This window comes from Corvus brachyrhynchos, unplaced genomic scaffold, assembly GCF_000691975.1.
Source record: "Corvus brachyrhynchos isolate BGI_N302 unplaced genomic scaffold, ASM69197v1 scaffold89, whole genome shotgun sequence".
In the NCBI taxonomy this organism is placed as follows: Eukaryota; Metazoa; Chordata; class Aves; order Passeriformes; family Corvidae; genus Corvus; species Corvus brachyrhynchos.
This window is the reverse complement of record NW_008246063.1, coordinates 2,824,372-2,835,288: the sequence shown is the minus strand read 5'-3', so window position 1 is coordinate 2,835,288 and position 10,917 is coordinate 2,824,372. Positions and strand designations below refer to the sequence as shown.

Sequence of the window (10,917 nt, the reverse complement as noted above, 5' to 3'; positions counted from 1 at the left end):
CAGAAAGAGCCTGTTCCCATGTCAGCTGTGTAGGCATGCCTGCAATGCGCTGCAAAAGGCAGAATTTAAGTTTGGAAAAAACTCTCAATTTCAGGGTCTATTCCAAGCCCAAATTATCTGCAGAATGACTTTCAGAAATACATATTTATAATTTTGATTTAAAAACAGTCTTTGCAAAAACTCTCTTGCATATGTTTAAATCTTCTACCAAGAATGATTTTAGTTTCCTGAAGGCTTGTTAAATGCCACTCAATATCCATTTTGTGCTTTATGCCACTTAACCATCTGCTCATATTTCCACCTCTACATTTGGAGGAACTTTTTAATATCGATTCTTAAAGAAGCCCTTCCCCTTATGATCACATGAAATGCTTTTCCAAAATATTCTTTACCCCAAACAAGGAGGTGGATGCCAACTGAAGTAACACTATTTCAGGAGGGCCAGGAGTTGGACGATCCTTGTGGGTCACTTCCAACTCAGAATATTCCGTGATTCTACTTTTACCTTAGAAATACATGCATGAGGTGCATTCCACTGTGTGATTGCACAGTCTCTTACCTGAACAAACGGCAGCAGTAGCAGCATAAATCACCAGCCCCCAGCATCCCATCTGAACCCCAGCATTGTAGGCATGCAGCTCAGTTGAGTTCGAAGGAGCCTGCAACAGACACCAACACCAACACCACTTTGTTGTACTGAGAACATCTCAGAAATGAGGGACTCTGAGCAGGTCTGCCCATGGGAACTGCTCTCCTACCTTTGGATCGCCCTGGAAAATGACCTGTCCCATGAAATCTGTATAGAACACAGCTTCAGCAATGATGGAAAACCAAGTCAGGAGGTGGCAGACGCACAACCTCAGCAGCTCCTTGGGCATCTTTAGCATCGACAACCACAAGAGTCTGACAGTGGTTTCGGTCTCGCCTTCTTCGCTCTCCGTGTCCCCGCTGGAGTTGGTGGTGCCGCTCTGGTTGCGGTGCCGGCAGCGCTGCCGCTGCCGTTTCTGCATATCATAGATGTCGTTCATGCTGCGCGAGGACTTGATGAGGACGATGGCGTTGGCCCGGCGGAAGCGGTACCGGTGGGAGCCAATCTTGCCGTAGTACGAGAAGGTGTAGGACGGCTGCCGGTAGAACATGTGCCTCCGCCTCCGCATGGAGTTGGAAGTGCTGGACTGCTTCATGCCTATTCTGGCGTGTCCATTGAGGAACTCTTTTGGTAGGGAGCCGTTGATGTTTGGGACTTTATCTTCATTTAAACGATTATCAAGCAACATTTCCTCCTCCTTCTCATTTTCCCTAAGGAAAGCAGACAGGTGGTTGAGTTTGGACTTCATGATCTCCTGGCTCGTGTTGTGGGGAGTGTTTGGATATGAAGCATCCTGAAAAATGGAGGGCTCGATGTCATGCAGGAAAAGCAGCTCTGATTCAATTTCCAACGTGGCATCGGGCATGTGCAGAACTGAGTCACTCTTGCTTCTCACAATGTTCACCTCAAGGAACTCCATATTGAGGTCATGCTCCGACTGAACCTCATCATGGAACATGGAAGCTCCATACGGCTCTTCCTCACTAATTACATTCAGCCGATTCAGAGGGGGGAGACTGCCACTGAATTTGGCACTGGAAAGTGTTTCTCCTTCGTCATCGATCCTGTCCTGCTGAGGGTTATATTGCTCTTCTTCAATGCTAAAAAGGTGGAGAGCAACGGAGACAGAGAAAATAATGGCTGCAAAGAAGAAAAGGACTTGCTCTTGAGATTTAAAAATGCTACCCAAGAAGGTCTGTGTCCAGTCCAGCCCTCCTAACATATAACCAATCGCTCCTCCAAGACCTGCGGAACAGAAAAAAGTGAGAAGTGAGTTCAGGAAAAATCAATTCAGCCACAACCTAGTCTTCAGGAAGACCGAACAGCTGCCGAGAACATCTCAGCTAACTCCATACCAGCTGAAAACGCATGGATGTTCAGGGCCATGTCTTGTTCTTCACTGTCCACCACATCCAACAAGTAGGCCCGAATTGGCCCTTCAGTTGCATCAGCACAGAAGTCCAACACCACAACCCCAAGCACTGTGAGAACTATCCCAATGGGCTGCTTGTCTGGGACATCACCAATAGCCAGACCTGGGGAGAAATGGGAGAGGAATCTGAGCACCTCATTCAAAAAGGGAAAACTCCCAGGAACAAGCTTAACACCTTAGGAGAGAGGCGGCCAACACGCTCACTGAAAACATTCCTTTTGGTGCAAAATGGCAATTTCAGCTCTTTGGCACAGTATCATGGAAGGTCTCGGACAAACATTATGTTTTACGTTTGTCAGACTGACATTTGTCAAAATGTTATTTTATAAAGCATCTCTGAAACCTCTGGGAGCACCGGATATTATTTCGTATTCCTCCCATGTATTCTCCTTCCGATGTGGAAGGCTGTTTTTATAAAAGACAGCCGTGGTGGGAGAGGGGAGAATCCAAAATGACATATTTCATCTGTCGGATACATTCACAGGTAACTGCACTGCTGGCAGCATTCCTGACGTGATACTTAACATGCAGTGGTTGCAGTACACCAGGATAAAGTGAAATTTAACCCTGTCATCTCTGTCTTTGCTTTCTTAAACATTCTTATTTTCTAGATAGCTTTTTATAAGCTAAATTTTTAAGGATGAAGCAACAAGGATGTATTTTGCATTGCAAAAAGCATCAGTCAGCTGCTGTTGACAGCACAGGATGAAACGCTTTTTGTCTACATAGTAGAAAGGCAGCATTAGCACAGAGGTGGATAATTTGTCATGAGATGAACCAGTGACAAAAGAACAAATTACTTGAATCACAGAGATTTAGAAGTTACACATGCGAGGCTGATAAAACCATTAGTGTAACTGATTAAAATGTCTATGGAAGGAGATGAACTGGCTAAGCCACCAAAAATCATCTAAATCTTAAGCGCTGATTCCTGCATATTGAATCCTCATTTATACCAAGCCCTTTGAAGACTAAAGAAGTTTATAAGTGTTCCACACTCAGCTGAACCCTACAGCAGAAAACACCAACAGTGCTTTAGAACTGCTGGAAACCTAAATAGGGCAGGAGAGAACATGAGTTGAGTAAGCTGTTCCCCTGGGACATGGTTGTATCACAATTGGGATTAGCCAACCTCTGTGTTCCTGGTTCCCCTCCCTATGACTCCTACTGCCAGAGGCCACGTTATGAAAGAGGGTCTGATACAGTTTTTGCAGCATCTCCTGTTCTCCCAAATTGCAATTAGGATTGCAAGTAAGTGGAGACTGACGATAGGAAAGCGAAGAAGAAAAATCAACAATATTTTGTGCTGATTTATTTTAAGGCTTCAAAATAAGCCTATAAACTGAGCATGAGGTTTGCTTGCCAGTATCAATGGCTCCTGACCTAAACTACTGTATGGAACTGAGAGCTTCATATCGCTTAAAATCTTGTATGAGGGTTGTAGTCTAACATCCTGGAAACAACTGGAGGAAGAGGAATAAGTCTTGGAGACACAACAACTAAATACAATTGATGCCATAGGAAAGCAATTCAAATAAGTAGTGTAAGTTCAAAAAGCATAAGCTAAATGTAATTTTTCTGAATAGTTTGTCCACTACAGTTTGCAGAGAATTGAAACCAATCATAGGGCATTCCAGTCTGGCTTTAACAAGCTGAGCCAAGGTAACATTCCACTCATTTCCCTCAATTAGTAGACCTGTTTCACAATAGAGCTGCATCTAATCCTGAAAAAGAGAGCCAAGAGGATGTTATTAGGTGCTAAGTTCCTTTTGTTTGCATCAGTCCAACCATTTTGTAAACATTTTCCCAAAGGTACTTGCAGTCACCTCTCCTACAATAAATTTACAAAGAGATTGTAGATTAAATTCGTAGTAAACTAGGTTTGAGGGAAACTATTTTTACCAGCTTTGATGGGGGCTCAGGAAAAATTATTTTCCCACATAGTTTTTGATAAACAAATATTAACTGTGTTCTGGACTTTTTCAATACTGGGTCTAAGAAAAGCACAAGAAAAAGTGAAAAGATAATTTTTGAAATAATGCTGGAAACAGGATGTGTTGCCAGATATGCATTAAAGGGAAAAGGGATCACAACAGGAAACATTTCCCTGTGAACAGGTTGCTACAATTTTCCCATGTCAAGGATCGACCAAATTCGTCTCAGCGTCTGCAAACATGCTGGCAACCATTGCATTAATAACATTGTTATTAATACCAGTTACAGCTACGATTGCACAACGCTCAGCACAGTGCTGTAACTTGTGACTTCAAATAATAACAAGCAAGATGGACAGAGCTCAAGGGCAGGGCTGTGAAGATTTCTAATGATTTTAACATTAAATATAAATTAAACCAACTGCAGAGCATTATCTTTACATCCTACATTAAAATATCAAAGCAGGTACATTAGCAGGAGGTACATGTAGGGGATTTCCTTGTTATTTACCTATCACAGAGCCATTAAGGAAAAGCGCAACTCCAAAGAGAACACCAATGCAGAGAGCAAGGATGAAAGGCCGCCGGCGGCCCCAGCTCAGCGTGCAGCGGTCACTGGCTGAACCTATGAGTGGAGTGAAGATCAAGCCCAGGATAGGGCTGAGGAACCAAGTGAGGCTGTAGTATTGTTCAGGAAGACCTAAAACAAAGACAAAAATGATGAAAAGGTTATGTGGTACACACTGAACATTTCACTCTATACATTAAGTTTTGTTACAGCGTTGAAAATTGTAAATTCAGGGTAATTTACCTACAGTGAATTCTCTCCCAAATTAAGAACTCACTTAAGAATCTTTAGCAATAGTTAAAAATACAGCAGAGATTGTTTATCTTTCAAATACCTGGGCAATAAGAAGGTAACAATTGGAGTATTTCTGCTACTGAATCTTCTATCCATTTGTGGAATATAAACCCAAAGGTTTTAGGATGCTTGGAAGCTGCCTGGCTGTCATATATACAGACCCCCAGCTCAATAAAGTTTTTAAGATTCAAAATTGAACATTACAGTGGTGCTGTTTTCATTTAAGACCACCCCCATAAAAGAATTATTAAAGATTTAATGGACTGAGAGTGAAGGACAGAATTTGAATGTCTTATTAAATATCCCATTTCTAAGCACAAAATGTTTATGTACAAAAATGAACAACAGACAATAAAAACAACAATTAGCATTTATTCATCAACTTAGATAAATCTAAGGTTTGCTCATCCCCACTGTCTTTGCTTTCTTTAAGAACAGAGGTGACTGTTCATGAGATTAGATGGGAAAATTTAAAATTTACTACATAGCACTTACTAGAAAACAACAACTTACTAGAAATAATAATTTCTGGAGAAGAAAGAGCTCCCAAGCCCTGCTCTCCACATCCCCAGCACGGAGCAGTGGCCTGCAGATGGCAGACTGGCCACAGCAGCAGCCAAGCCGGCTCCTTTGGGACCTGCCTCCTGCTCATTTATCAGCACAGGGCAGGTAACACTCAGACACGGTTCTTAGAAAACCGTTAAAAACATAACAATCTATTTCTTGCAGTCCAACTGATGCCAAGACAGAAAAACTCAGTGTCTTTATCCCAGGAAGGAAAACCATTTATTATCCAAACCCATACACGGTGAGTGCGAGCAGCATTTGACCTTTGCTGGTGAGATCAACCTGTACCTTGTGCTCCCTGTTCAGCACACTGAGGCATCCATTACCAAGCAGGATTATACCAATCCCTGCCCAAAATAGCCTCTGATGCAGATTTGGAAGTCTAATCTGCTGCTGTTTAAAGTAGCACCAAATCTTGACTAGCAACACTGACTTCTTCCATGAGACAGATCAGATTTTCCCAAGAGTGTTGCACACTCTGTGGTGATACAGAGATATATTATGGAAAATAAGCTATTTTTTGGCATTAAAAACCAATTTCATCATCAGGATTCAAAATCCAGGTCTGAGGCCGAGGTCTGTGTGATTTGACTCAACTTTGGCTAATGAACAAGCTAACAGTGACAGCTGCCTTGATGAGCCTAGAGTTATGGAAAGAGACCTGCCCCTTCTGAAACTTCCCAACCTATGTTTTCAGACCAAATACGCCATGAACCTCCTGCCACAGGGAATGGCACCATGGTTCAGCCACCCTTCCTTGTTACAGGCAGCTAGAGGCCTGTACTGAGGCCAGTACTCCACATCACTACTTACCATGGAACTGTTGACTCCTTCTGCACAGGATTTAGATCTTTAGGAAAGGGCTGTGTTTGTACAGGTGGGACTGTGTTCACATCATGATTCAAATCACTATCTATCTCTTACTTAACTTTTCCTACTGTTTGGTGATGTCTTGGCTGACATGGAAGTTTTAGCTGAGACGTAACTCTATGTGTTTGCATATCGGACCTAAAGCTCTTGTTCAAAAAGCCACAGGTCCCTCCAGATCCCATCCAGATTTGGACCATCCAGCTTCTCTTCATGAACACTGTCCTCATCAAATATGCAAGTTAGAAAGCCAGCAATTCAAGCAGAAGTGCAAGGAAAACTTCCATCTCCCTGTGGCTTAAACACTCCCTTTAACTTCACCAGGTTCAACAGCTTCCCAAGCACAAAAGCAGGTTCAGGCACCTCATATTTAACTGGCACCTCACCTGCTCCAGGATGCTGACACTTACCAGTGCCTGAGCAGGCTTAAAAATTAATCAGTGATGGGGAAGAGGAAACATTTGGTTCAAGGCAAGCAAAACTAAAGGCTGGGCATGATTCATTTAGGGTGAAAGATTTTTCTGCAGGACATAGAAGACATGGCAATGTGTAAATACTCTTCCCATTTTGCCTGCACAGAGCCATCCTGGGAGCAGTGGTTAAGCACCCAAGGTTGCTACTGTGTGAGGCCAAGTCCCTGCAGAGTGTGTTTCAAACACAGTGAGAAGCTGCAGCTTAACCAAAGTCATGGATCTTTATTGCAGTGATCATCAACATCTGGAATAACTCGATGGCATTTCACTACACAAGGGCTGTGTGTTGAAAGCAGACACTTCTTTTCTGAATTATGTTGTGACTCGTGAATTATGAGCTGGGACATCTCAGTTGAGCTCATCCATCAGTAAACACTTGCGAGACGCTGGGAAGGTTTTGCAGTAAATCATACAGAGGCTTTAAATAAACACAGGGGTGAAGGCTGGCAAGAGCTCTGACATCAGCATAACAAGCCTCATCACATCTTATGTGAATAAACAATCAAATAGGCATATTTAAGTAAAATGGACACAATTAAGAGATTCTCTTTTAATATTCCAACATCCATTGAGACAAACAATTTGTTTTAATGGAGACTGTGAGCAGAAACAACAAGGAAACACTGGTATATCAGGGACAAGAAATAGGAGTGCAAATCAGGGACACCAGGGGTTGGCGCAGCTCACTGTCCCTCTGTCCTTGAGGCCACCACCTTTTCTCCAGTCTGCAATGACACTTCTCTGTGGTGTATACAGATCTTAACCAAAAAAAAAAGTTCCAAAACCACAGAAACCATTTGAAACGATGATTTGAAATTACTTCTGCAGAGAACTAAAAATTGTTTACAAATATTTCTCCTTCAACTGTGAAACCTGCACTTTTCTAAACTGGACAGATAGGTATTTTTTATGCTTTATAGCCACAGCTAACTGTCATAAAAATGTCCTAAAATTATTTTAAAAATTCAGTACTTGACTTCAAGTACTTTCAAGATCAACTTTGCATGTAATAACTCAAAATCAGATTAAGGTCTGGTTTGATTTTACAGGTCAGTAGAAGAAAGGAAAAAAGGTTTTTTACCCAACCTTAGATACATGACTGAAATGAATGAGTTTTATCTTTCCATGTGTGAGTCAGAGGAGAGAGACTGAAATGCTTTCTTGGGAAGAATTTATTTTTACTTATTGCAAAGGGTGATCTTCCTAACATCTAAGTATTATAAATAAAAGCCTAAATCTAAATATTTACAGTGAAAATGGCTTACTTTGCAGAAGACATGAATCTCAATGATTTCAGAACAGAGCCATGGATGTAGCTTTTATGGAAGGGTAAAAAGGACACTTGAAACCCCAAGAACATTATGTTTCAAGATTCTTCTATAGAAAAACAACTTTGATATTTTTTTATTGAACTACTCATTAGCAGCCAAAATATCTATCTTTAGAAAAAGAGGCCACGATAAAAATCTGTACAAGAATTAATAGCCCCATGCCAAGAAAAATGGAAGAATTTCTAAAAAGCTCTGAGTGCTCCCCCAAGTAAACAGGAAAGGGATAACTTTCAATGGCAGGAATCACTGACATGAACACAACCTGCTTTCTCTCTTGCTGGAGAAGCCATGCCATGGGACTGCTTCCATAAGCTAAGTGGCAGGGCCCTGATAAATTGCATTCCAAGTGCACGCCAGCAGTTTATAAAATCATCATGTGTGTTTTACATACAGTTATGCAGAATTCCAAACTGTTACCATTTATTGAGTGACATGTATGGCTTTACTGTAAGCATGTAAACTGTGAGATTGTCACATTAGAATTCAGTTGGTTACTCAAGTGGAAAACAACTGAGTGAGGTTAGAGAAGACTCCTGGCGGGAAGTGGGTGCACATGAAAACTAAATTAAAGCAGTACAGGAAAAAAAATTAATCTGCTGTTGGGAGAATTCCCTCCTGACCCTGACAAACTCCTCACCTGAGCAATGCACAGGCAGACATAGCAATCATTGTAGCAATAGGCAGGAAAGTGAGTTATCCTTTTGTGTTTGCTTTCTAGATCTAAAAGTTGAGATGTGTAATTGATAAGCTCAGTCTGCCCAGTGAACCAAAACTCTGAAGAGCTCTAGTGCCCAGAACAGTCTTCTCTTTCTGCACAGATTTAGGTGTCACCTCTGATGTCTGTGCTCAGCACTGTTGCTGAGAAATCAGACTTCTGTAAAGCTCACAGCCATGTTCTACCAGGAGTTTTCCAGGAAAGAGTTTTCTGAGGCACTGAGCACGACCTCCACTGTCCCATGAAGTGAAACTTCAAAAAGTACCTCACAGATGCTCCTCCTAAAAATTCACCCTTCATGCTGGCAGAGTCTGCAGGACCTTCCTCATTCCAACAGTAGCTTTAGTGCTAGACATTTTCATATAAATGAGAATGTTCCAGACAGACAAGGAGAACTCCAACCCCAAAATACTTTTCTTCCCTTAAGAGAGGCTGTTCTGGTTTTAGTATCTTGAATGTCTGCATACGTGATATGCATATTTAGGTTGGCGTGTGTGATTTGGCAGGAGACGCAAAAAAAAAAAGACTGAAAATTGAAATACTTAAAGAAATTGTGTGTATAAGTGTGTGTGTATAAACAACAGAAACCCCCCTAAGTCTTCCAGGGTTTTTTGCCTCATAAGAATGAGCTCCAATAATGAAACTTTATAAAAATTCTGTCTGCAAGGGCCTTAGAAGTTGAAGAAGGTATGTATCCTAATGATTCCTTTCTCTGTATATGTATGCTGCTAAACCTACAGAATGTCACCATTTTATGCAGTATTTTAAAATGGGAAGACAGTTCAGAAGGCAGCTGAGACAGAAAAGACAACACTAAGCAGAAATGTAGAGACAGAGGGTTTGTTTTGACACCAAGAAGTTCCTTCTGACGCCCCCATTCAGTGGCAAGGACTCAGTTGGGGGGTGTATTTTAAATAAACTTGGCTATGGTTACATGCTGGGCCAGCAGCCCTACAGCATCCAGTCTCTGACGTGCGTACAGATGCATGGATGCTGGCTTGGACTGGATTTCAAGGCAGCACAGCCATAAGATTGTCATCCATGTGACAGCCATTCCACAACCTCTTACAGCCAAAAGTGAAATGTCCCAACTGCTGAGAGCTGCTGCACCTCCCTAGAACAGGCTACAGCTCGGCTGAGGCTGATTTTGTATGGCCAAGAGTGGTTCCACGCAGCATATGCCTTTACCAAAGGCTGCTGAGACTCACATGCAGACTCAAAGGCCAAAGCAGCTGCATCCCATTACCAATTTAATGCCGTTCCTTTATTTTGTATGTAATTTTCCACCTCCACACTTGCCTTGCCAGGTAGCAGCTCTTACAGCAAACCACCATCCTCCAACTTGGAAAAGCAGCCTGGTGACCTCACGGGGGAGGAATAATAACTGGAGGATTATTATTTAGCCTTTTACTGACAGCTAATCTGAGGAAACACTGAGGAGGGAAAAAACATATTGGATAAACAAGGTTAGTATTTGTGGCGTGAACTGAATGTGGAGCAGGTCACAAGGCAGACTCAGAAGTCTCATACAAATCAGTGAGAAAAAGAGCAGAACACAACAACAGCTTCTGTTAGGAGTGACGACTGCCACTGAGACCCTTGTAATATGGCATTTCCCAGCCAGCTACAAACAAACAGGACACTGGCTTCTAGTAAATAAGGGTTTGTTTTTTCCCAGACAAAAAAAGTGCCCAACAATAGTGGGACCAGGACTGCTCACGGTTCACAGGAAATGCTCACTGTGTCACCATCAGTCTAAGGGCTGCGTGAGGTCACGAGTTACACGGAAGAAAGATTAAGTCACATGCAGTAGTTTCTATTCAAAACCTCTTTTTGATAAGTTCTATTGGGGGAAAAATAGTTCTTTATAAGCTTAACAATAAGATCTGATATGGGAATAGGATGCTAAGGTCCTATTTTCATTTGTTAGAAATCATCACCTAGAGACTTGTTTATACACTTTAAATAAACACCATACAAATTTCTGAACGAACACAAGAAGCTGTCATGCCCTGCAAATGCTTTCTATTCCACAATTTCATCCTTGTATAAAATACTGCGTGCTGCTAAAAATATTTCACATTGATCTGTTTAAAAGTGCACTGCTTATACAAGCTGCTTTGTTTAGACTGCATTTTGAAAGAGTG

The 10,917-nt window shown here is 41.8% G+C and overlaps 1 protein-coding gene across 1 annotated transcript in view; it reads right to left on the bottom strand.

The window, feature by feature from the left end:
- Positions 1–10,917, bottom strand: part of SLC45A4 (solute carrier family 45 member 4) — an 80,404-nt gene that overhangs the window by 2,360 nt on the left and 67,127 nt on the right. Inside the window, exons 3-6 of the mRNA XM_008643067.2 lie at positions 4,467–4,655; positions 1,945–2,124; positions 759–1,834; positions 560–659 (exon numbers count right to left, since the gene is read on the bottom strand). Of these exons, the coding sequence (XP_008641289.1) occupies positions 560–659; positions 759–1,834; positions 1,945–2,124; positions 4,467–4,655 (1,545 nt within the window). The remainder of the gene's footprint in view (positions 1–559; positions 660–758; positions 1,835–1,944; positions 2,125–4,466; positions 4,656–10,917) is intronic.